The sequence below is a fragment of the Denticeps clupeoides genome, chromosome 6 (assembly GCF_900700375.1).
Source record: "Denticeps clupeoides chromosome 6, fDenClu1.1, whole genome shotgun sequence".
NCBI classification, from domain to species: Eukaryota; Metazoa; Chordata; class Actinopteri; order Clupeiformes; family Denticipitidae; genus Denticeps; species Denticeps clupeoides.
The window spans coordinates 12,093,716-12,119,048 of NC_041712.1; the positions used below are offsets into that span (position 1 = coordinate 12,093,716).

General features: G+C 41.7%; 1 protein-coding gene across 7 annotated transcripts in view; it reads right to left on the minus strand.

The window, feature by feature from the left end:
* Nucleotides 1-2,828: 2,828 nt before the first annotated feature.
* LOC114792082 (roundabout homolog 2-like) overlaps nucleotides 2,829-25,333 on the minus strand; it is a 138,416-nt gene continuing 115,911 nt past the window's right edge. For 4 of the 7 annotated variants that reach the window (XM_028982935.1, XM_028982936.1, XM_028982940.1 and 1 more), the window contains 13 exons: nucleotides 24,808-24,932; nucleotides 23,891-24,062; nucleotides 22,186-22,362; nucleotides 19,793-19,819; nucleotides 19,379-19,421; nucleotides 16,062-16,189; nucleotides 13,929-14,201; nucleotides 12,861-13,017; nucleotides 11,439-11,696; nucleotides 10,188-10,399; nucleotides 5,982-6,098; nucleotides 5,586-5,831; nucleotides 2,829-4,865 (listed from right to left, as the gene is read on the minus strand). In XM_028982935.1, coding sequence (XP_028838768.1) covers nucleotides 4,864-4,865; nucleotides 5,586-5,831; nucleotides 5,982-6,098; nucleotides 10,188-10,399; nucleotides 11,439-11,696; nucleotides 12,861-13,017; nucleotides 13,929-14,201; nucleotides 16,062-16,189; nucleotides 19,379-19,421; nucleotides 19,793-19,819; nucleotides 22,186-22,362; nucleotides 23,891-24,062; nucleotides 24,808-24,932 — 1,937 coding nt within the window. In that variant the 3' untranslated portion in view covers nucleotides 2,829-4,863. The remainder of the gene's footprint in view (nucleotides 4,866-5,585; nucleotides 5,832-5,981; nucleotides 6,099-10,187; nucleotides 10,400-11,438; nucleotides 11,697-12,860; nucleotides 13,018-13,928; nucleotides 14,202-16,061; nucleotides 16,190-19,378; nucleotides 19,422-19,792; nucleotides 19,820-22,185; nucleotides 22,363-23,890; nucleotides 24,063-24,807; nucleotides 24,933-25,333) is intronic. The other 3 variants (XM_028982937.1, XM_028982938.1, XR_003750091.1) reach the window with 2 other exon arrangements.

The following is a 25,333-nucleotide window of genomic DNA, read 5'->3' on the forward strand; positions in this document are numbered from 1 at the left end:
TAGTAAAACTTTTGAATGTTGTTTGGTATGGGTCAGAATGGGTCCTGCTTCACTTTGGCCCAAACCATCCCAGCCTCTGCTAATTCTGTTGAGGACCAGGTTAGTAAACTGACTTCTGACAATATAATGATGGTTTAAGCATGAATACACTGCTCTGGGACAATTTTTCCTGTAGAAGAGCAGTAAACATCTGCAAAAATACCTGTCAGGACTGCCTTACCTGTGGGATTTTGGCCCCTGAGCTCATGTGGGAGGATGGAGAAATAAGAAATAACAAAGAAATTAGCAAATCTTAAACTGCAGTTTTGTCTGTATCGAAGGGATTACACTTTACCTATGAGGTAAAGGCCAAGCTAATACTCCGGCTTTACTGCAAAATTCCTCCCTGTGGGGGTCAATACTGTGTGTGTGGCTCAGAGAAAGACCCTCCCTTCCTTAAAGGATTCTGGGTGTCAGTTTATATTACCACCTCTATCTGTCAGCAACAGCCGCAAATCTCACAGGATTCCAAAAAAGCAAATAAAAAAAAATGAAAGCTTGCCGAAATTGCATCAGATCCCATCAGACAGTGGAAAGTAATGTCATAAAAGATAAATTAAAGAGATATATAATTTGATATGCTTTTATAAAATGAGAACAGTACCAGACAGCTCTTGCTGAGAAGGATATCTCAGCCGGCTCTTCATTGTTGTATCTGTTGTGTTTATGATGTTGACCTTGAACCTGGGACCACTGCACTGCGAGGCAGACAGTAACATGGCAGCTGGCAAATGACACCAAAGTAAAGGAAATATCAACTTGAAGTGTCTCAGCCAGGGATGTGAACTGTTTGAATTGTAAAATTATTTGTATTTGTAAAAGTGTTGATGGTATACAGACACACACACACACACACACACACACACACACACACACACACACACACATATATATATATATATATATATATATATATATATATATATATATATATATATTCATTTTAGGATTACTGCTAAATATCTGTCTGTATATACAGAATATGTCCTTACATTTATAGACATTTAAATATAATAACCACCACAAGAAATCCAGGCATTATAACCAGCAAGAAAAATGTATAATCATAAACAATGCTACCAAAAATGTATATTTTGCCAAAAGTTGCATGTTGAGAATAAATATTTGCCTCCACCCTCCACAGAACAGGGAACTGGGAGCAGTTCCTTTTGAGACAATTTGAGCTTTCACATCATGTGATTTACATCATTTTCACGCTCACCAGCATTTCAGTGACACCCGTGTCCCATGAGGCCATTGTCTTCCTGGAAGACAGCACCCCCATCAGGTTCTCAATCAGTTTGTATTGATTTGCAGTGAGCCTCTAAGGGGGCAAGTGGAATCAAACCATGAAGGCAAAACACCCCCAACAAATGGGGTTCTCCACCCGTTTATTCATGTTTTTATTCTTATTTTTTCCCTTTGTCACCGGGGTGAAGATTTCTGAAACTTTGGCATGTTTTTTAAGGTTGGTAGAAATGGACGAGGGGATGCAAAAGTGACAGTGGCGTTGGAGGGAAATTTTCTTCCCATTCAACAACCGCTTTCGTACTAGATATTTCCTGTGAATAGAAAGTGGTGTTTGCAGCCGAACTCAATTTCCCAGTGTGTTGTCAGTGTGAGTGCATATCTGTGTGTGTGTGTGTGTGTGTGTGTGTGTCTGTCCCTGCACACCTTTGTACATGAATCTGTGATTATGTACAAGAGTGGATTTTCATGCATGTAGAATTTCCGCACATTTCTCACCGTGTGTGTGTGTGTGTTGGCAGCTCTTTCTCAAACATCAAAAGAGAGCTCTGACCTTGAGAGAGAGCCCTTCTTCTTTCCTGTGCCAGAAAATCTTTTTTGAAATGGTGGAAGTGTGGACATCTCTCTCTCACACACACACACATTACACATTATGATAATTTTCCTCGGTGAATAAAGAAGCGAGGAATGGGAAAAGGATGGCTGATGAGCAGAAGGACGGCAGCTGTCAGTTCCACCACCAGGGGGCGACGTTGTAGTTGCTGCCCTCCCTCCCTCCCTGTTATTGTTTTCTGCATGCATGCATGTGTGTGTGTGTGTGTGTGTGGACTGTTTAACAGTGTCCACAAATCATCCCCACGCCTCGACTGAATAAACAGCTGAGCAGCGGCCATGAGTCCCTCTCCGGTCAGAACAGGGGACTTATCGTCCCGCTCCCCCGCTCCAGCTCTGAAATGATTTTTAATAATCATCTGGCATGCAAAACTGACTGAAAGTGAAGTGTTGTTATTAAACATTATTTTCATTTTCATATCACGGCCTGGCAAATGTTTTTGCATTCATCACGTAATTCCATCTTATTACGGCGCATTAAAGCTTTACTGGTTCTCATTAATCCAAGAGTAAATAAATTACTATGCGGTTATTGTTTATTTATTTGTGCAGGGAAAAAAAATGTTAATTTTCTGCTTTGGAGAATTAAATAGATTCAAACACGTTTCATTTATTTCTTTTTTAAAACCATAATTATGTTTTATCACTGTGGAGAAACGTGTTAATGTGCATAAACACACACAATCACAATGTTTACAGTATGTACTGACTGCCTATCTGAACAGATGCTTTATTGGCAATATATACATATATTTGATATAAAAAATTTTCACTTTCTATTTACACCCACACATATATGTTTATCTGCTTTCTGTATGCATAACACTTTAAAATATATCTTAGAATAGGGGCATTAATAAAAGAATCATTAAATTATCATTATTTGATTATAGTCATTAGTAACGATAATGAACAACACAAGACAAAGCTCACATCCATATTTTATTTGCATTGTTGGTTTCAGAAACGGTCACATTGCAAGTGCCTGTGTTTTCCTGAGGACAGAAAGGACTCGGCAGGTTGAGACTCTGTACAGAAGGAGACAATAATTAACCCCACAGAGAGAGAAAATAACCATATAAAGATGCCTTTAAAAAATAAAAAACAGAAATAAAAAAAATCTAAACAGATTTTCTGTTCTTACAGATAAATCAGCATGCTGACACTTTCTGGCAAGATGCTGCCAGTGTGTTGACCTATGCACCGGAAACAGGCAGGATGCTGCCAGTGTGTTGTCTTATACACCGGAAACAGGCAGGATGCTGCCAGTGTGTTGTCTTATACACCGGAAACAGGCAGGATGCTGCCAGTGTGTTGACCTATGCACCGGAAACAGGCAGGATGCTGCCAGTGTGTTGTCTTATACACCGGAAACAGGCAGGATGCTGCCAGTGTGTTGTCTTATACACCGGAAACAGGCAGGATGCTGCCAGTGTGTTGACCTATGCACCGGAAACAGGCAGGATGCTGCCAGTGTGTTGTCTTATACACCGGAAACAGGCAGGATGCTGCCAGTGTGTTGTCTTATACACCGGAAACAGGCAGGATGCTGCCAGTGTGTTGTCTTATACACCGGAAACAGGCAGGATGCTGCCAGTGTGTTGTCTTATACACCGGAAACAGGCAGGATGCTGCCAGTGTGTTGTCTTATACACCGGAAACAGGCAGGATGCTGCCAGTGTGTTGTCTTATACACCGGAAACAGGCAGGATGCTGCCAGTGTGTTGTCTTATACACCGGAAACAGGCAGGATGCTGCCAGTGTGTTGTCTTATACACCGGAAACAGGCAGGATGCTGCCAGTGTGTTGTCTTATACACCGGAAACAGGCAGGATGCTGATTTCTCTGTAAGAACAGAAATTCACTTGCAGTTCTTTTTCTTCTGGGGGAAAAATGGGTGACAGAGATGACGGTGGCATCACATGTTGACAGTATGGCTTATTTGTCTCAAATCATGCCAGCTAAACCGAACATAAAGCCTTTCTAAACTGGACCTTGCAGAGATCTGTGACCATCCCCTGTAGCTCAACACACTATAAAACAGCAGACCCCGACAACCCACCATAAGAAATTTCCCCTTAAATGTGTCAAACAATTCAATATACGCTCTTTAGTTCTATCTTACACACATGCATACAAGTGCTCTCCATCTGCACCAACACTGGTTTCCTGTTCATAGCCGAGAGCAGGAAAATACTTTATTATTGTAACATTCCTTCCCTCACATCCCATAATGCACCTGGCTGCCACTCATCCTCTGCAGGGGCTCTGCATATAAACCTGTACTTCCTGTCGGGCCTCAGTTCAAACACTTCTGCTCAGTTACATGAACTCTTTCTACGGGTCGGCAGGGCGCTGAGGACGTTGTGCTTCTCACCAAGAAACGATCTGTGCAAAATAAACAAGTATTTATATAAACTCAGCAAATATCATGAGCACTTATTTATGAAAAAGCAAAAAAAATCAACTATAGTGACACCACAGTTCATCAGTTCACAATGAAAAAGGACCATTTAAAAGAGACATGAACATAAAAAAATGATTTTGGCTTGCATAGCAAAGCAACATCAAATAATAATTATAATAGTAATTATAATAATTAAAAACATATTTACAAGAAGTATTCACAAAAAGGGATAAGATTACAGGTGATTTCATTTTCAGCCTCATTTGCTTCATTCAGATTCTTTGCTCTGTTAGCGAGTGATTTACATTTTGTGACACGAAAGAACAGGAAGGGCAGTGACATTTCCTGGTGGGCGGGGCAAAACAATGATGGCATCGTGAGACGCGGGGTCATGTTTCTGTACATCACTTTGAGAGTCTCTCTCTCTACTCCTCTCTCAGTCTGAGAGACACAGAGGAGAGAGCGAGAGCAGCATTGCACATGTCAGCAGGACTCGACTTGTCTGGGACGGCAGTGAAGTGTCTCTTCATCAAACGGACAGACAAACTGACAGGCCACTCTGTAGAGAGACAGACAGATAGAGGTGTGAATTAAAAACAAAATAATTTAGAATCTTAGACTGTGGAGGATATAATATAATCAGCTAGAAACCACAGGGAAAAACTAAAAACTAAAGCTTGCATGCTGGGGCAGTGGTGGCCTAGCGGTTAATGAAGCGGTCCCGTAATCAGAAGGTTGCCGGTTCAAATCCCAATCTGCCAAGGTGCCACTGAGATGCCACTGAGCAAAAGCACCGTCCCCACACACTGCTCCCCGGGCGCCTGTCATGGCTGCCTACTGCTCACCAAGGGTGATGAGGACAAATTTCACTGTGTGCACCGTGTGCTGTGCTGCTGTCACAATCACTTCACATTATTCTCCCCATATTAGTGTGGTTCTCCGGTTTCCTCTTAACACCCAACAACATGCTGAATCGAGTATGTGTCTAGTGTGTGGGCTGCCCTTAATGAGACCCCATCCTGATGTCCAGGGGTGTGACCTCCTACTCCTTTGACTTATCAGACCAAGCGTCATACCAGAGTCCAGTCATTGATGTGTTTTTATGCACAGTAAATAGTAGTCATCAAATAAATCTTGCTCAGCGTTTATGTCATCGTTTTGGCATTTTGTTCGGGTTTGTTGTGTACATGGTCCTGTTACACTTCGTCAGTGTCTGTAACAATAAGACGAGTGTGTGAGTGTATTGCACCAGTAGGATTCCACTATATTAAATGCTCACATAATTCTCTGTGGCTGGGCTCCAAAGTCCCCAATCGACAGTTCTCTGATTGGTCGGTGAAGGATCTCTGGTGGCTTCCGCGTCCCAACGTGCCCCTAGAGGATGAAGAGCCATTTGAGATGGGAATGTGCTGTCGTTCCAGTGTGGACACCAGAACCTCGTCAGGTGTGTCTGGCCCCATGGTGCCCCAGGACCCGTGTAGCCGCGCACCAACGCCCTGGAGAGGTTCTGACGTAGCTGGGAGTCCTGAGAAGGAGGAATCAATTATGAATCAATAACAATACCTGAAACTAAATGATATCAGTCTAGATTGTCATTTAAGGAAAAAGGTTGTGTATTTATTGAGTTCTTTATTGGTCCAGTTTCACTATTTCCCAGGATCCCTTGCTCTCTCACCGTCTGTGTTTGAGTCCCTCTGGCGTGGTTCTGTCCCAGCCGTCTCTGTCCGGTGTTTTCGGGGAGCACGTGCTGCATTCTGGTGACCGAGACTCTGCGTGCCCAGCAAGCCCCCGTCTGTGAGCAAACACACACATACACATGTAGTAAAATACTCTTGAATAAAGGTCAAGTAAGAGTTTCTGACACATCATAACACGCAACCAAAATAGTGATGAGACTGTTCTCTGCTTGGACTGCAGCTGTGCTACAGCAGATCTTCAGTTGGCTCAGACCTGACTGACTCGCTTGTGCACTCTCTTACTGTCTGTCCTTTTGGAAGAACACACTGCACACTGCAAATACCCTACTACATTAAGATTACAAATTGGCACACTCGTTTCAAGAAATTGTCCTGGGGTGTTTCCAGGCAGGAAATGTTACTCACTTCACCTGTCAGTGGGATCAAACGTTTTGTGTCCTTAACACAGCAGCAACACTCACACGACACTCACACAGTGGTGGGATTTGGGCCTACTGGCAGATATCGTAACTATCTTAGCTATACACATCATAAATCGCAAAAATTAAGTTAAATAAAAGTAAACATATGGATAAAAAAATTTCATATTCACTGTATATAAGATAATATGGCTATAAACATATGTGGAAAAGTATAAAATACAGTAGAAAATGTCCTTGGCATGGCAGCAACAGGACAGCAGTTTCTAACTCTCCACATACAGGATGGGTGTTTTTAATAAAGGGCCTGGTGGCTGGGGCTATAGATCTAAAAGGGCAGAGCAGTGGATTTCTAAGACCACACAATTGAATATAACACACACAGGGCAGGTCGGGTCATGTTCCACCACCATAGATACTGCCTGTGGGAGTCTGTGTGTGTGTGTGGGCTGGGGTAGAAGATATAATGAAATAAAAACAAGAGAGAGGTCCAGAGAAAATCACCCGATACCCTTCAGTGCTCCATCTGTGGCAGCGGAGGAACAGATAACAGGACTATAAACACTCAATCATACCTACAGAGGTGAGAGCAAAGATGCTGCTGTCGAATTCAGCGTTGATACAGGTTCATCATTATCCTAAAACTACACCGCAGCCGACACCACTTCCCCACCCAGGAGCCACAGCCTGGACAGTGGAGTGTAAAAGTGTCCCACTCCACTCCACTCTTATCCTCAACTCCCATCTTTCAGCTCAGATTTCCCCGACATTGTAAGATTTGGAAGGAGTGCTCAAAGATGCTTCATATAAAAAAGCAAGTAAATATTTTTTTCTTTCAGCTGAGACCACAGAAGAAATATTGTATAAAGAAGTATATCAAATATAAAAAACTATTCTCTGATAATAATTCTTCATTCTTACATTTTTGCCTCATCCAATATCCCTTTCATTTCAATTTTTTTAAAACTGTATTTCTGAACATGAAGTGATAAATAAAAAAACTACATTTTTATATGCCTGTCTGGGTGTTGGACATCAGGCGTTCCTAATTAAGTGGCCGGCTTGCAATTGTGTTGTTGCATGCAGCAAAAGAAGTTACAAGATGAGAGGAAGAAAGAATTAAGAAGATGGGAAACATTGTTAAATAAGTTAATCTAGTGTTATTTGGTGAAATTTGAGGTTGTTCCAGGTTTTTAGCATTTTAGCATGTTATTGCTAATCTAAACAACTGTAGTGTGATAGGTCCATGATGCATTATTTTCAGTACATATTAACATATTTGCATGCTAACCTGTCTAACATGTCTAACATGCTAACCTGATAACGCTAATGTAAACACCAATCCGGGGCAGGGCCACGATGCATCGGTGTAATTTGGTGACATTTGGGACACATGAACTTGTTAATACTTGCATGCTAGCATAAACAACAGTCACATAATGGGGCCAGAATTTTATTTTGACAAATTAGCATAAATTGCTGACGTTGAACCAATGATGGTTCAAAACGACTGCATCAACCCTTTCAAGGCGTCTGCCTCACCCAGCCTGCAAAAGAAGGGAGGTTTTGGGCCAACCGTATGAAAGCAGGACAAAGTGAATTGTTAAAATGAATGGGAGTGAATTGGATCACCCAGGGGTAGGGATGAACGATACATCGAAATTGAAACCGATTTGAATAAATGCAATTTTATAAGTCACAACGACAGAGACTTTGCAACCCTAGACTCTGGGAAGACGCATGCACAGTAGGGGTGTTGCAAATAATTGTAAAATCCATGCATCACGATGCAGACATGAACAGTTCTGCATCCATGGAGTGCAGAACATAATGATGATGCTTTGTGATTTTCTGACGGGGGTATAAAAAAAGATTAAAAAGTGAGTGTGGCTGCCTGATCTGTGTATAGGAGTAGGAGCTAGGAGTGGCATGTCCAGATAGGAGTTGCATGTCGCACAACGTGGCACTCAGCGGCCTTGTTCTCACACTGAATGTTCAAAGATCTACAACACGACATTGTCTTATTGGGAGTTTAGAAAACCATGCATATTTTTTTTTGTAACGGGTTTTTGTCAGTGTTGTAGTGGAGGAAACTCTAGTGAAGCATGCAGAGAAAGGAGGCCTGCCTGGAAGAATCTCATGCTGCTTATGGGGTTTCCAGTCTCTATTTATTATGCTTTCAGCACCTCAGCACGACCACTGAAATGTAAGCGAGGATGCTAGCTCTCATCTCACGGTATTCTAGTTATAGTGCAGTACAGCGCAGTTCATATTTCAATGTTTGCTCATTTAATTGCAAACAACTGACCTGTCATTTACTGACAGGCCCATATTAAGGAGAAAGGGACAGGTCTAGTGAAACTCAAGTTAATGATTATGCATGAAATGGTATACAAAGTAATATGACAGTACTTCAAACATTAGGAATCTTCATATGAATATATTTGTCAGTTTAAATCCCAGACTTATCAAACACTGACCACTAGCAACACACTTCAGTTCTGCATTTTGGAACTTTATTATCCTCTTATCGTTTCATTCTAGAGGTCAGGTGATCTTAATTTGCTGGTTAATGTGAGAGAATGGGCCTTAGCCTCTTGAGAGCAGAAGCTGAAGAACCTTCTGAAGTTGAATGTGATGCACTGATTAGTAAAAAAGTGCTAGCTCATTTTAAATTTGAATGTAATTTATATCAAGTGAGGTAAAATGTTGAGCTAACCACAGGGCTGGAAACATGATATATGTTTGAGGACACTTATCAAACAGTCAAATAATCCATCATAGGCTGACAGGTAAAAAAAAGCACTCGACTGAGATGTCAAACGGAAATGATTGTGCCTATCAAAAATTAATTTAACCCATGTGCAGCCACTTTTTTTCTGTCTGAGATGCAAATTTCTCTGAGCAAAGAACCTTGTTCACTTTCTCCTTTACATCAAGACTCTTCTTAAAATTCATGACATTTTATGTCGCTGTTAAAATAAAATTAGTCTGAGAAAATTGGAAATCAACAGCATGTCAGTCAAAACATCACCATCACTTCAGCACAAGAGGAGCCATTTGTAGACATTTTTTGGGGTCTTAGTTGGGACAACCACAGCTTAAAATTCCAGTACATGGCATGGAGCACTGTACATTCAATTATTCAGGGCAGAATATAAGATGACCCCCTTTTAAGAGTAATTAAAACAGTCCTTTTAAAAAAAACATATCTTCTGTCATCTACTGATACTGTTATTTCTTGTCTAGATCACAAGTGAAAGTCTTATATTCACATAAATATGGTATCCATGGTGCAACATCCTGTTCACTAGCAGTAATTACATAATATAAAAGTGATACTTTCTTTTATATCTAAATGGTCTAAATACATTAGTGCTATTGTAATATCTGCTTTAACCATGCACTGCATATCACTTGAATGGGGGGCTTTCATGATTTTTCCTTACATTGCTTGGCAACATATTCATAAAATACCTTACCAAGTGGAATATTATTGTACAGTCAGATTCTAATCCACCAGCCAATACCAAATATTTTTAGAAACTGTATGTATGTTAGAATGTTAGAAAATTCCATGTGTGTTTGCACATGCTACAATAAATCATTGTACCTACAATCTCATAGCCATAAACAAAGAATTGGCTCACGACTTTTACATTACTGTTTCCAGGAGTATTGTTTTCATCTGCTACATTAAGAGATTCCAAAGCCATAAATATTTTACAGCCCACAGGTGTAAAATGATGATATATGTTGGGATACCTGTGGTCACTCCATCCAGGCTGGTTAGGCTGCGTCCTGGAGGGTAGTCCATCCCACACAGTTGCCGGGTCACTCCATAGCCCTCACTGTCTCCGTTCTCCTCCTCCCCGTCTGTCAAAATGTCCGTGCCCAAGTCCGAGGCCAGCGTGCTAGACACATAGCCCACAGGTGGGGTGGGGGCCTTGGGTGGGTGAGTGTTGCCCTTCATATGCCTGTGTCAAAAATGCAGCCATCAATGTGTTGTAGCAGGGTATACACTGGCGGCAGTGGCAGGGCCAATTCAGAGTATGTGTTTGTGTGTGCATGTGCATGTCAGGCCCAGATAGCTAAATAGCAGGGGATCATCTCCTGGTGCAGAGATGGAATTTAGATTTATTTTGTGCACGTGTAGTGCTAATTCCAGCATGTGTCTCAGCACACTCGCACAATAGAGGCGTAATTGGGTTTGTGTGTGGGGAAGAATGGAGCCCTGCGCCGGTCTGTCACAAATGTGTCTGTTATCTCAGCTAAGCTGCCCTCCTTGTCAACCTCACCGTGTAGCGACTCCGTGCCATAATTACTGTCTCTTTTCCCTGTTGTCAGATATGTGCGAATCGTCCCCCCAAAAACCCCAACCCTGAGCGTGTGGCCTCCTCTAACATGACAAGTTCGCCTGTGCCGGGTATAGCTGCAATCAATGAGTCCATGTTTATCACCAGCAGGAAGCGTGAAATCGGACTACTGACAGGTAGGCATGCCACAGGGGTCTAACCCACCAGTGATATGCATTGATATGTAAAACGAACATTTGCATAAGGCCACATTTGATTGGAAGGCTGGGAATGCAGCAATAACAGGTAGAGAACTTAGCTGGTCAGAATCTCCATGGCTAAATATAAGTGCCATTTTGATTGAACGATCAGTTTCAGCCATCCAATCCATCTGACATGCGTATGAGATGCTTATCCACAGATAGGAAATTGCACCTTCTTGCACTGCGTAGGTGAGGGAAATAACAGCCATGCTCAAAACACAGGCTTTTACCTCTGGTTTGGCCAAATCACATTGTCTGTTGATGATTGTAGATACAAGATTGTGTTCATAATTTCTGAAATAATGGTGCAATTATAGTGAATTTTCACTAATTAAAAAAAATTTAATACATGGAAAGGGGTGGGTACAGCCTGTAGCCTCAAGCAAGGTTTGTACTGCACTCTTAAGCGCAAGCAGTTTTACTAAAGGTCAAAGATTTTGTAAAGTGAAGTTACTCACCACGACTGCTTTGCCACCTCATACTGGTACGCTCGTGTCAGCTCGTCCAGGTGAGCCTGCAACATGGACTGCATCTCCTCATGGTGGGAGGAGCTTAGCGAGGAAGAAGAAGCCTGGCCATATGGTACTGCGGATGGAGATGATGCCACACCTCTGAGAGGTGGGGTTGGTACTCGCTCCTCCTCCAGCTCATCCTCCAGGCCCTGGTGAAGGTAGGTCTGGACGGGAAGAGGTGGAGCCCAGCCATCGCTCTCATAGCTGTGGGACACCACAAATACAACTGTCAGATTTCAGGACCACGGACAGTGGCTACAGTGCAGTTCAGTTTCATGTTCAGATCACAATGAAGCTGGAGCCCTGGGTCTTAAAGCAAAAACAGACACATATAACCATGCCCATTCTGCTGAGACATTTGCGGTTTGTTTTGCGGTTAGATCTGGGTTTAGGTTTTTGTAGATGCTGATATTTGCCAGATGTTTACTCAAAAGTTATATCAAATGCTTTAAAAAGACATATATGGATGTGAAAGTGTGTAATAGTATGCCATTAAGGGTCAGTTATACATTTATGGAATATGCCTAAAATAATGCTTTTAGTCAAGGACTAGTCTTAATCTATGAATGGGAAACAGACATAAAATATCCTTGTATCTACTGTGTTAAGGACATTTGATGCTTGTGTGTGTGTTTGTGTCCGTGGCCACTGTAGACATCCGGCTCCCGGCAATTGCTGTGACTAACAGCGAATGGAACATATGATATTGCTGAGTCACAGTGTGTCCAGGTTGTGGCGACTCTGTTGACCAGGTCTGCCTCAAACACACAGCTATTCAATTACTGTCACTGACTGAAATGCAACTTAAATGTGAATTAGACAGCAGGCTCATTTCATTTGAAAGACCACTCTGTATCCAGCAGTGACAATGACATACAAAAATCTTTAACCTCTCCTACCGACAGACAAAAAGTTATGTAGTCAAGAAATGCAAAAAAACAATGGGTCAATTATCAATTAATTCCTACATTAATAATACATTTAATTGAACTGTCTTTTAGATTTGTATACACACAAACAGAGAAATAGATAGATAAATAGATATTCCTAATTTTTCTTTCTTTTTGCTTTCGTTCTCCACAGCTGCGTGCATTTTGTGTTGGATACAATGAGATGCTTGTAGACACTCAGGCCATCTGTGATTCAGCCTGTCTATCTGCTGGTGCAGTTTGAAATGTCTGCCAAATCAAATCCCACTGAAAGAAGTCTCTGTGTGTGTGTGTGAGTGTGTGTGGAGTGTGTGTCGTTGTGCATGCTTCTTTTCTGTGTCTTTATCGGTGTGCATGATTGTGACCGGTGGGTGTTTGTTTATTAATATGTGATTTTGCGAATTTTTGTGTCTGTTTTATGCTAAATAAATCCTCATACCCTCCTCCATGATGCTCGGGGGCGTAATGGTCCACCTCTGTGCCTGGGAGAGGGTTCATGGGTGGGGGAGGAAGGGGAATGTTTGCCCAGCAGGAGCCAGTGCTCTTAGGTGTTTTACTTCCACTTTTTACTTTCTTCTTCTTTGCAGATTTTCCTCCTGGTAGAAGACAGAGGCAAAGTGGGGTAAAAATTAGACAAGAATGAGCAATTAGGCTGCCTTGGACAAGATGGATTCTAGCAACAACCAATAAAATCTAAAAAAAAAAAAAAAATTAATTAATCAGATTTTCTTCATATATAATTCTTCTTCTTATTATATATTTTTTAATTAATTATGATCACACTTGTTAATGGAAAATATTATGTCAGAAGAAATCAGCACTGATTTAATGCTTCAGACAGAGCATTCCTTTCTTAAGCTCTGGGATACAACAGTGGCTCAGATACAGAGAACAAGCATACGACTGAAATCCCCCAGAATCCCCATCACTCTGCCTGCTGTCTCCAGTGTCTGCAGGTGAAGCCCCTTCCTGCTTTAATCAGACAAACACAGAGAGGTGCTGCTAATCATCCAGCGTTTCTGGGCTGAAAATCTCCAAACACAAATGTAAACACACACACAAACACACACAAACACACACACACACACACACACACACACACACACACACACACACACACACACACACACACACACACACACACACAAAGAGAGCAATTAAGCGAGATGTCCTAGGGGTCCTCTTTCCTGAAAATATAAACATTATCCATTCATTCCATCTTCCTTCTCTCTCTGTAATTTTACTCACTGTGCCTCATTTATCTTTTTGCTGTGCACCCCCCCTTCCCCCTTCCAGCCCCCTCTCCATCACCCTCTGTATCCTTGTTTAATATTAGTTGACCAACTAACCTTCATTCGGGGAGGAATTCAACTGATGACTGTTTAACTTAATGCACTCAAGGGACACACAGATGCTGAAAAAAATCTACCACTCTCCCTCACACACACACACACACACACACACACACACACACTTTCATGTAAGTCAGCTGTGTGTGTGTGTGTACCATTAGTAGTACGGCTGTCAGTGAGCAGGTATCCCAAGCCAGCCATCTCCTGCTGGGCACGGAGGGAAGCCTTCCAGCGTGGGTCGGGGCGGTCCAGCGCCAGCTCGTGGAAGCTGTTGGACTGCAGGATCTGGGTAGTGGCATAGGGCGTGGCCTGAGACCCACGAGCAGGGCTGCTGTAGCCGGTCTTCCCCGTGAAGTCGATGCTGCTGTAGATGGCACCATCTGATAACATGGTGCCCGTTTTCTCCCCTGTGCTGGCAGGCAACACATCTAGAATGCAGGAGGGTGAACAGACAGAAGAATCGAAATGACATAACAGCTATGTCTTGGGGAATGTCAGGAGATGGCACCACTTATAGTATTTTTATAATAAGTGTTTTTAAGTGGCCACTAGTGTTGCCAGAATGGTAAAATTAATAATATTTAGTTGCACTATGAAATTTGTTTACCTGTTTTCTTAATTTTAAATTTGACAAATTCATCTAAAAAAATCTAATCCAAATAAAATCTTAATTTTATGATCTCATTTAAATAATGTAGAACATGAAGGACAAAAAAAACATATACCATCATACAAGCACTGGATTCAAGTCACCAGTAAACTGTCAATAAAATGTCAAAAGCCAAATATCCCAACAGATATTAGTATGTTAACAATTAATTATTAGTTATCCGAAACAATAACCCTAATTCTGACCTTTTAAAATTGGCCCTCTGTTAACAGCTGGGTAATGATTTGTTAACTGTCAATAACCAATCAGCTGACTGAATCAATTGCAGTAATTGGTGTTGACTACATGTCCAAACTGGTGAAAGGCCAAACTTGCATCTTGCATCTGGCCAAACACCCAGCTTTCCCAAAACCGCCTACACGAATTTGCCAAGTTTGCCAGGTTCGCAGGGAAAATGAAAGAGAGACGCAGGTAGAGACTGGACAGTGAGTGTGACGGCTCTTAAGGTCAGTGTGAGGTTCGTTAACGCTCCCTGCAGCACCAGCTCAGCATCCCGCTGGGGCATAACAGAGCTCAAATGAACTGAGATAAATAAAAGTGATTAAGCAGCAGATTAATTAGACGATGGCACTGGACGCTCGGCAGGGACAACGACGGGTGTCCAGAGAGATGAGTACTCGCACAGGGCTGACCTTCACACAGACGCATACACACATGCACACACACACACACACACACACACACACACAGTTCCATAGTGGGAGGACGAATATCCAAGAATGCTGGTGATCGAGTGAATGCTGGTGATCACATAGTGCCACAATACAGTGTCTTATGAAGATTCAGTCAGTCCGTGCTTCACAGGAAAACACACTTAAGACACATTTATTTTAAATGTATTCTATGCAGTTACTGCTTTAATAAACTACAGTTACTGGGTAATAAGAAGGCTTTTTGCTGGTTACAATTTAAGGCACATTTTAAATCTCCACTGGTAAGAACCAGATAAAATAAAGATAGACAGAATTACAAAATGAATTTACCAACTGAAGCAGTATGCCTATTTTTCATTGCTACTATTTTTGTGGTGTTCTGTTCAGATTTAGATTAAGACTTTTATATTAGAGATGTTTGAAGACTCTTTTTATATGTTTATGTCAACTCAAGAGACCCCTCCAGCAAACTCATTACATTCTAAGACTTTCTGAGAGACAAACACTTGACAGGATCATGCTTAAACAGCATTAAGATATGTGTAGAACATGTTGAGAACATGGACCCAACTGGAACCCAGGTCTTCTCTTTGCAAGGCAGCAGTCCAACCCACTGCTCTGCAGTGTAACATTTTCATTTGAAAATAAGGCAGGCCCAAAATGTCACTATTAATAAATGTCACTGTCAGCAAGCGAGAGTCTGCGTTTGGGCTCGGTGCAGACAGTTCTGTGGGGTGAAGGGGTTACGCATCTGAAGGACTGGCAGCCAGTGGGACTCACCTGTCTGAAATATTCATCACACTCATTTATGTATTCAGATCTGATCACAGCAGCCTTCTCTGGGCACCTGACCTCTGGCCTGATGCCCTGCCCTGAGGAGCTCTGATGGCCAAAGGAGAGAGCACATGTGTGTGCGTGTGTATGTGTGTTTAACCCCAACCCTCTCTCACACCCCGAGGCCTCACCTCCTCGACCGAAGTTGGTGCGCTCTTTGGGGGCACTCAGCCCGCCGTTGGCAGGGAGGCTGGTCGAGGGCCAGGAGTCGGCGAGCCATGGGAACCCACCCTCTCCTGCCTTCAGCAGACCTGGACGACTGGGGAAAATAAGAAAGAAAGAAAAAACAAAGAAAGAACATTTCAGTCATTGTTGTGTAGTTTATTCAAACATGAAAAAGCGAGGAGATTTTGTGGTGAGACTGAGCACATACACAGAGAATTATAAACAGGCAAACAGAGAAAAATAAACAACTGAAAAGTCGATAAATCTCCCTCTGTCTCACACACACACACACACACACACACACACACACACACACTAGAAACTGCAGCATTAAATCCCTTTTAGAGCTTCAACAGGAATTTATACTAGAAATTTGGAATCTGTCGCTCTCCCAACAGCAAGCCCGTAAGCCAGGATGGGGAATCAGTCTCCATGGTAACTGAGGCAGCCCAAAGCTTATTGGTTGCCTTAGCAAATGCATCATTGGTAATTGGAGAGGGAGAGAGGAAAAAAAAAAGTCTAATCTATTGTATGGCTAAAAGCTGGAAAAGAGAAACAAAGAGATTAGAGTGTTTCACAGTGTGCGGGAGGAGGGAGAGGTAAATAGAATACGGATGTAATCGTCTTTAATTTATTTATTAATTTATTTAGTTCTAATTCCTCCCATTCTGCCCTGCTTCCCGGCATTGCGGAGATGGCAGCGTGAGGCTGATCTCACACTCGGTTTAGCTTGATGCTGTTAAATGGATGCAGTGGCTCACAACTGCTTCTGCCTGATGAGCCACTGCTGTCGCTGTGTGTCTTAATCAAACACACACAATTCACAGCCACCACACAAACATCTGAATTACACACACATACCCATAAACCAAACACACACACACGCTCACATTGACATGCTGACACAAACATAAACAAAAAACACAAGCAAGACTGATACAAAGACACAAGCAGGCATTCACATCAAATTGCTTACACACATGCATACACAAAGGAACACACAAACTCACAAATGCACACACTCATATGTTTTTATAGCTCTGCTACATTCTATATGTATTAATAGATATGCATTTACCAGATAACTAAACTCCTATCCAGCACCCCTAAACTTCAAAAAGCTATTCCTTTGGCTCTTTTAATCAGAATTGTTTTGAATCTTGTGTACATATTTGCATACTTGTCATGTTTCATAGCATACCTCACAATATAAATATATTCCTTTGAACACACAGACAGGCACACACACACACACACACGCACACATATATGCATACACAAACTCAAAAATATGCCAGTATTTTTCTTCCCACTAACAATCTGAGAAAAACACAGACACACACGAGCACACACACACAAACATACATTAACAAATGACAAATTAAAGACTGCTAACCATCTTTGTTAATCTGTTGTTTGATTTGTCAGAAGGAGCTGAAATCAGTCCCTTTTAATGGCAGGAAGGGTGGGTTTTATTTTTAGACTTTTTTTGGGGAGCATTTGTTTGGGTTCTTGGCAACTCTGCCTGTTCAGGTGTGACAAAGGTGAGAAAAGGGAGAAGAGGGGGGGGGGGGAGAGAAGGAGAGAGTTGGTAGGTCCTATGGGACCACTCCATCTCCAAGCTTCACTGATTATTGCCACTCGGCCAGAGAGTCAGATGCAGGGACCCTTCAGCTTGACTCTTTTTTTCCCCACTCAACCGCTGCAGCTTGAGAACCTCCTGTGGTTCTTATTTATAGTATAAGGATGCATTTACTAATAGTAAGGTTCCACATTCTGCTGTGCCATTGACTGTCCTACATTCTTTTGTCTGTCTGTCGCCATGGCTACATAGAAAATTTGTAAAAAAAAAAAAAAGTGTGCAGGGGATTCTGGGAATGTGTATGCTGGGTAATTATATCCTCACATCATTACACATGCTGCCACGGGGCTGCTGCTTGCATAACGGGCAAATACATCACCTCTCTGACAGCTCCCCTGTCACCCGGCTACAGCCATGTGGCACAACACACTGTGGGCTGTGAGATTTATAAGACAATCAGCCAATCAATATATCTATTTATGTGCTGGATATCCACACACACACACACACACACACACACACACACACACACACACACACACACACACACAAACTCATATCATGTGTGTCTGGGATTTGTGTGTGTGTATACTGCATGGGTTATTTTAAACTAAGAACTGGTGATAAATCAGAAGAGCTTCAATAGACCACATTCCATTACTTTAAAGATATACACATATATTAAATCTCATTACGTGGTCATAATTGGAATTTATCAAAATATACAAAATACAAAAATACAAAAATAATAATATCAATATAAAATAAGATCAATACGATATTATAATGGTTATGCACAGTTAAATATTTAGTTACACTTCTATTGAAATTAAAAGTGTTGGTTAGTGAGATTATTTTTACATTCAGTATACAATATGTAAGTGTCACAATGGCTGGACATGGCAAGGAAGAAGGACGCACGACGTCACGAAACAGGGGTTTAATACATAACTGACAAGACAAGGGAACGTCACCAGACAATGACCCGATGGTGAACAGACACAACAGGGCAGCTTTATACAATCATATAATTATACAAACTCCGGACCCGGAGTAACCCCTGCCGGACCGGATCATGACAGTAAGGTTAAACTCAACCTGATCTACAAGCTTTAGAGGTATAGCAACTTTTGCTTGCAATAATATACACCGCTCAGTTTCTATAGTTTGATTAACCAGTTATATTCTTGTTAACCTAACTATGCATCACATATTGCAAGGTGGAAACAATGAATCAAAGAAAAACAGTTGTGTATAAATGGGTTACTGGGTTTCCCCTGCTATTTATCTGCTTTTGACTGACGACGGCACGTCACCGTGCTTACATTTCAGTGCCTGCCCCTGTATCCTCTTCCAGTCACATCTGCACATACATGTAAATCACAAAATCCCCATTGTGCTGACAATCGTAGCAAAAAGCACCCATTTACACTTATTTGTTATTTTCCAGGTAGTGCAAAATACCACAAAATGAATGAATGGTACTAAAAAAAAAAACCACTGGGAGCATTCAGATGGTAAAAAGATGGTTAGCAGGGCAGGGCTGTAATAAAAACGTTTCCCAGTGTAGGAAATAAAGATAGACCTGTGACCTGTCTTAAACATGTGTGCACTGCATACCGAAGCTGTAAAATGCTCTCGGGTGTCTCGGCTGTGGGAAATGTCATCGCGTTTAGAGGGAGAAAGAGGGCAAATTCTCACCTTCCATTTCCCAGTAGCGCTCTGTCTCCTCTCTGGAACGTCACTATGTTCCCATCAGAGTAAGGCAAGCAGGAGAGATGAGAGGAAAAAAGAGAGTTATAATGAGAGTTATATTCCAACATGGGGAGACAAACACAAATCAGTTATGTAGTTTAAACCAGGTCTTAGCAATATAAACCAAAATAAAAGCATACTGTTTCAGTGAATTACAAATCTTTAATTCATAGAAATCAAGTACGTTTTGGAGGTCATGACATTTGCAATGTAGTGCATATAGTGCAACAAAAATACAACAATAAAAAATAGCATATGCTGCTTCTGTGAAGACCTGGAGAAGTATGTGTAACAAAACAGTATGAGAAAAATCAAAAATAAAAATAATTCTGAAGGTGGGACAGAAGACGTGGACAGTACCTGCACGGGTAAAGGTGAAGGACTGCACTGCAAAACAAAACAACACAGATAGAGAAGAGTTGTTACTGACATCAGAGAACACTGAAAATACACTGACATACAGGGCAGATGGGACATTCACTTGCACAGTAAAAAGCACATGGACTGAACTGACATACATACATGACCAATTTCCACTAGTGCAGGTCAACTGGTCTGATAACACACCATCAAATCTAAAATGACCTTTCCTTAACATCACACACTCATTCCATGTCTTTATTTCAAGAGGTTGGATTAATGAACAATGCAACCAAAGAATGAGAGGTGCTGTCCATGGTGCTGAATGCTGAGATCTCAAGTTCAAGCCATTGCGAAAAACATTAATTTACAGTTTAGAAGAAACTGTAGTCGATCTACAGTGTTTTGAAAATCAAATGGCCAAGTTAGTCCAATTGAAATTGATCTAAACTTCTCATATTTGGACAAACATACAGAGACATTTATAAAGGATAACTAGCATCTAGTCTGCGATCTGCAAAATAAGTAAAGAATGCAGCATGTCCAAAATGTACAGACATGCAAATTTGTCCAACATCATGCCAATTTGCCAGCAGCTAAATAACTCCCTCGAAACTGGCTCGAAACTGGAAGGTGACAATTTCACCTTTTTATAGCAGAGTCAGACGTACACCAGTCTTTATACCTAGTTCCTGTCTGTGAATGTATATGAGGACAGTAGTCTGATTATATTACAGCTTGACTAAACTATTCATTGAACCATACTGCCTGTCCCAGGTTGGGTCTGAAGCCACAACTGTACCTGTACAAGCCAACAGTGGTTAAGAGGTCCTGAAGGGCCAATCTGTCCTCCTGTGTCAGTGTTACATTGAATTGTATAAAGTTCAAAACATTAATATAAAAAATACTATATGAAAAATGTATAAATAATGTTTCCTCTCCAGGCTGTTCATGTAGCTGTTGGAAGAAAAACCAACAACACATTTATCTGGTGTGGTGAAGTGATAAGAATAGAAGATACTGAAATCCATTCTGAGCATAAATGTGCAGGACCATGTTAGAGACGCATATTTAGATAAGACAATTTTGGAGAGAATGAGGTAATCACCTCAGTCAATAGTGCATGGGGGGGGGCAAACATACCCTAAAATGAGAATCCCATCACCACCTAGCATAATTACCCCCCCGGGGATAACCCAAAATTACATTTCCTAAGATGGAGAACGTGTTATGTGCTAAAGCACAAACAATGGAGGTTACCATGCGTGTGAGGCATAGGGAAGGCTGTGTTGATAGGATTGTGTTCAAGGTCGATGCACACAAGTGCATATTGCATTATGGGAAGTGCTGTACACCTCAGTCGCAGGAACGTTCTGTTCTTTTTTTTTTTTTTTTTAAGGGGGGGGGCGACAAACCTTTTTTCCTTTTTCCTCAGTAGCGTTTCATGCTTCAGAAGACATCTTGTCTGTAATCTGAGCGATGAACGTTGTTCCTTCCTCGGGTCTTTAGGGATCACTGCCTTCCCTACATCTGTAGCTCTGAGACTCATTTCACCACTGGGGCTGAGGGTGGGCGCATGTACCCAATCTCTGTGCAGCATGTGCACTCACTCATGAACGTGTATTAGGTAGGCTAGTTTAGTTTTGCCACTGGAGCACGGAAATGTATGTATGTTCTGTGCAAAGAGGGGTACATCATATGGACACAATCATACATTGTTCACTAGTACCCTAAGAGGTAAACTCTTCTGGTCCAGATGTGTAGTTTTCATGTCTGCCATAGGCAAAAATTGGCGTAAGGGCAGTCATTTCTGAGTTGGGCCAGCTCTCACCCAAAACTGATCTAGCATCAGTCAAAATACCCTCAGTCAAAACCGCTGTTAGTCAAAGCTGCTTAACAGGGTGAGACATTGCGTGTTTTGTTTCATGTCAGTTCCATGCTTGTGTCTCAACTTCTATCCAGCCTGAGCAGGTCAGGTTCCCCACTTGACGTTTTTAGTTGTATTTTCCGAAGTTCTTAAGTTCGTAAGTTCTCTATGCCCCTTTTGTGTTTATTTATGAAGACCACAACACAATGAGTGCTTTGCAAATTACAAGGACCTTTGCAAGTTGCAAATTCCTTGAGGTGCATTGATTATTTTCTCAACATATGCCTGCTTTCCTCAAACACATATCTTGCATGTAGGAGTGGAGATGGTTTTAACGACCTATGGCTGGGAGCATTTTCATCACATAAGCACCAAGATGCAGAAGGTGCATTTGGCAGTGGAAGGGATTCTTCTACCTCAGGCCAGGTTGTGGATCCTTTTTTCTTGATGTTTGATTCTAATTATTATTCAATGAACAATTTAATATAGACATGATGTTTATATATTATAAAAATTCTCTCTCTACCTGCGTAGTTACTGAGTCCCTTCCTCTTCTTCCTCCTCCAGTAGAGCCAGGCGCTGAACCCCATGAGCACGATCCAGCAGGCCCCGCCCAGCCCCGCGATGAAAGCAGGCTGCTTCACCACGTCTGTGATGCTATTGGCCCCTTCCTCACCAGTCATGACATCCTGCAGCTCTGCACCTATCAGAAAACAGCACTCCCAGATGTGACTCCCCTGCTACCCATCGAGCTCTGCTGTAGTGTATCAGCTCATATCGGATCAGTGGGTACGAAACTCCAATTAAAACATGCTGGGAGAAGATCTATTTTTGGCTAATTGGATTATTCAACGTGAAATTAACAGTGTGGAACGAGTAACATTCAAGCAGAGGGTTGTTCAATGAACCTGGGGGCACTGGACCTAAAAATTCTATTTTCACACAATTTCGTAACAATATGTGTAATACGGTATCCTCTATACTCTCTAACCTCAATAATTCCTGATGGCCACTATGCTTAATAAACTGATTATCAAATAATCTATCCTTACCTTCTTAAGAAAAAAGAAATATGTTTCTGTTTCTGCACTTGTACTTCCGTGGCAGATAGATTTGGTAACCAACAAATAAGAATAACCATGCTTAAAAGCACTCTGCTTTTAACCCATCACCCTTAATGAGCAGTGGGCTGTTTGCCTTTTGGGGGGTTTGGGATTCGGCAACCTTCTGATTACAAGTCCATTTCTTTACAGGCTAGGCCTACAAGAGTTAGATTCCAGCATGAAAGTTAAACTTCAATATTCCACATTTTTATTCATCATAGTTATATGAGCAAAACACGCAGTGACATGCTCCTGCTCTGATTTTTTTGTCTGGGCAAAAAAAGATTATTCAAGTTCTAAAATAAATAAAATTAAATAAAATCGGAACAGTAAAAAATAAGCAAGGAAATATTTTATGTTCAAAGAGAACATAAGACTTGTTATCTTGTTATAGAATACTAGACAATAGCAATGTTGCCTTTAAACTACTTTTGTACTACTAGCAATCTAATTCAACACTGGTGTCTGGCGTCTAACTGTGGCTACTGTGCTTTGAAATTTGCTGCAGTCTCCACAGTTAGCCAACGCCCGAGCCCTGTGATTAAAACCCAGGGCAGAGGCCCTCTGTCTGCTTTCTGGTGAGACCCTCAAGGATGTTTTTCGGCCCTGGCAGTCAGGAGCTTTGGAGGAGGCGAACGAGTAGGAGAAAAACGTCGATAACATTGATCCGTTATGTACTTATCCGCTCCATCCTTCAGCGGTTAGATAAAAAGTGATAAGGTGAGGAGCCTGAGCAATAACAGAGGCTACTGTGTTAGCAAGCGTCTGTGCTGTTATTGAGGGGGATTATTGATATGGCTAACAGTGCTGCACACAATGAAGCAGGACAGTATATTAAACGAGATTTCATAGATTTCTCTGATTGATCGCTATCCAAGGGCAGAGCAAAAAAAAAAAAAAAAAAAAGAAGCTCATCTCTGAGAACTCAACTTGCCTTCAGGACTACACATGTGATTTCCAGCAGAAACAAATATCTCTTTCCCATATCTGACATAAGGATTATTATCTCACTTTCATTTGACCTCTGCTGATGATTCTTTCTGTATACGCAGCAAAATAACATCCCTGCTTAATGTGTCAACAAAAGGTGATAAATAGTTAACAAATCCCGATTTTTTTGTTTCTCACCTATGATGATGGGTTGGGGTTCGCTCCTCACCCCAGTGCCTGCACTGGTTCCTGCGGCTACCTCCACTCGGTACTGCACCCCAGACTGCAGGCCCCCTAGAATCACTGATCTAATGGCAACGTCCACAGTCTTATTCACATGGAATCGACTCTCGTTCCCTAAACACCAAATCTGTAAGAAAACATGGAAACTTGTTTCCACACCAAACATAAAAAGAGCTTCATGATATCAGACTGATTACCTTATAAAGAAAAAGCTGTGTAGAATGTTAGAACCACTAGGCAGATTTGCCCCCCAGTTACCCCAGAAAAAATGTTGGCATGTTTACTGGTGATTTCTTTTAGTAGTTTTCAATAAAAAAAAAAATATTTAATAAAATAACATCTATCTGTGAAAACACAAAGCGTGGACCCAGCTACACCACCATTCCCCATTTTTATCCCCTGGCAACCAAGACGTACCAACTGTCTGTTGTTACTGCAAGTAAAGTTGAAAAGAGTAATAAAGTGGAGTGTTTATTATAATGGGATGGGGTAATTACCTGAGTGAGGTAATTAGTATTAATTGAGCTAAATAATCAAATAAAACTTTAAAACAATTTCCATTAGAGTCAGCTAGGCATTAAGACACCTTGAACAGACACTTGTGTGTATTCCATGTAATTGCTGCACCAGCAAACTGTAGCTGGTGGAAGATAAACAAGAGCTGTCTGTGGTGCTGATCACTGATGTGTTAAAGGGTTAAACATTTCCAATTAACTCAAATTCATAATATTTTAATGTGCAAAAAATCAGTGTTGTGTCTAGATTGTAGTCATTAGTGGGCAGCATTGTAATCAGGGCGCCGCAGCGATCAGATTTCCGATGCGTACGCGCTGCGTAGGACCTGATTACAGCCCAGAGGTGCCGTGCCTCACCTTGTACTCCTGAATAATGCCATTCTGGTGATCAGTGGGTGGAGGGTCCCAGGAAACACTGATGGAGGTGCTGTTGTGGTCCCCTACTGTCTGCACCATCACCTGCTGGGGAGGGGCACTGGGAGCTGGGGGAGTAGAGAAAAAAAGGACACATTTGTTTGTTTGCAGTCGTCTCTTGATGTCTTGACATGATTCTCTTGCAGAATCACATCAGTGAAGCAATTAATATGAAAAAAAAAACCAAGTGCAAGATCACAGTGAAGAAAACAAACAGTTTTGTGCACCACGGTGAAAGGCTGTAAATCACAGCTTGAGGAGGGATCTCCTGAAAAGGATAATCATCGCTACAGCACCGGCTGTATGGGAGTGAAATCCATACGCGCCGCTTTGCAGCGCAGCAGAAATTAAGCAATTACTACAGAGGCCCGAGCTGTAATCAGCGCCCCCCACGTCCCACTCCTGCAGAGACGCCAGAAGGAAGTGGAGGCAGCAGAGTGGTGCTGAGTAGAAGGCATGTGTGCGAATG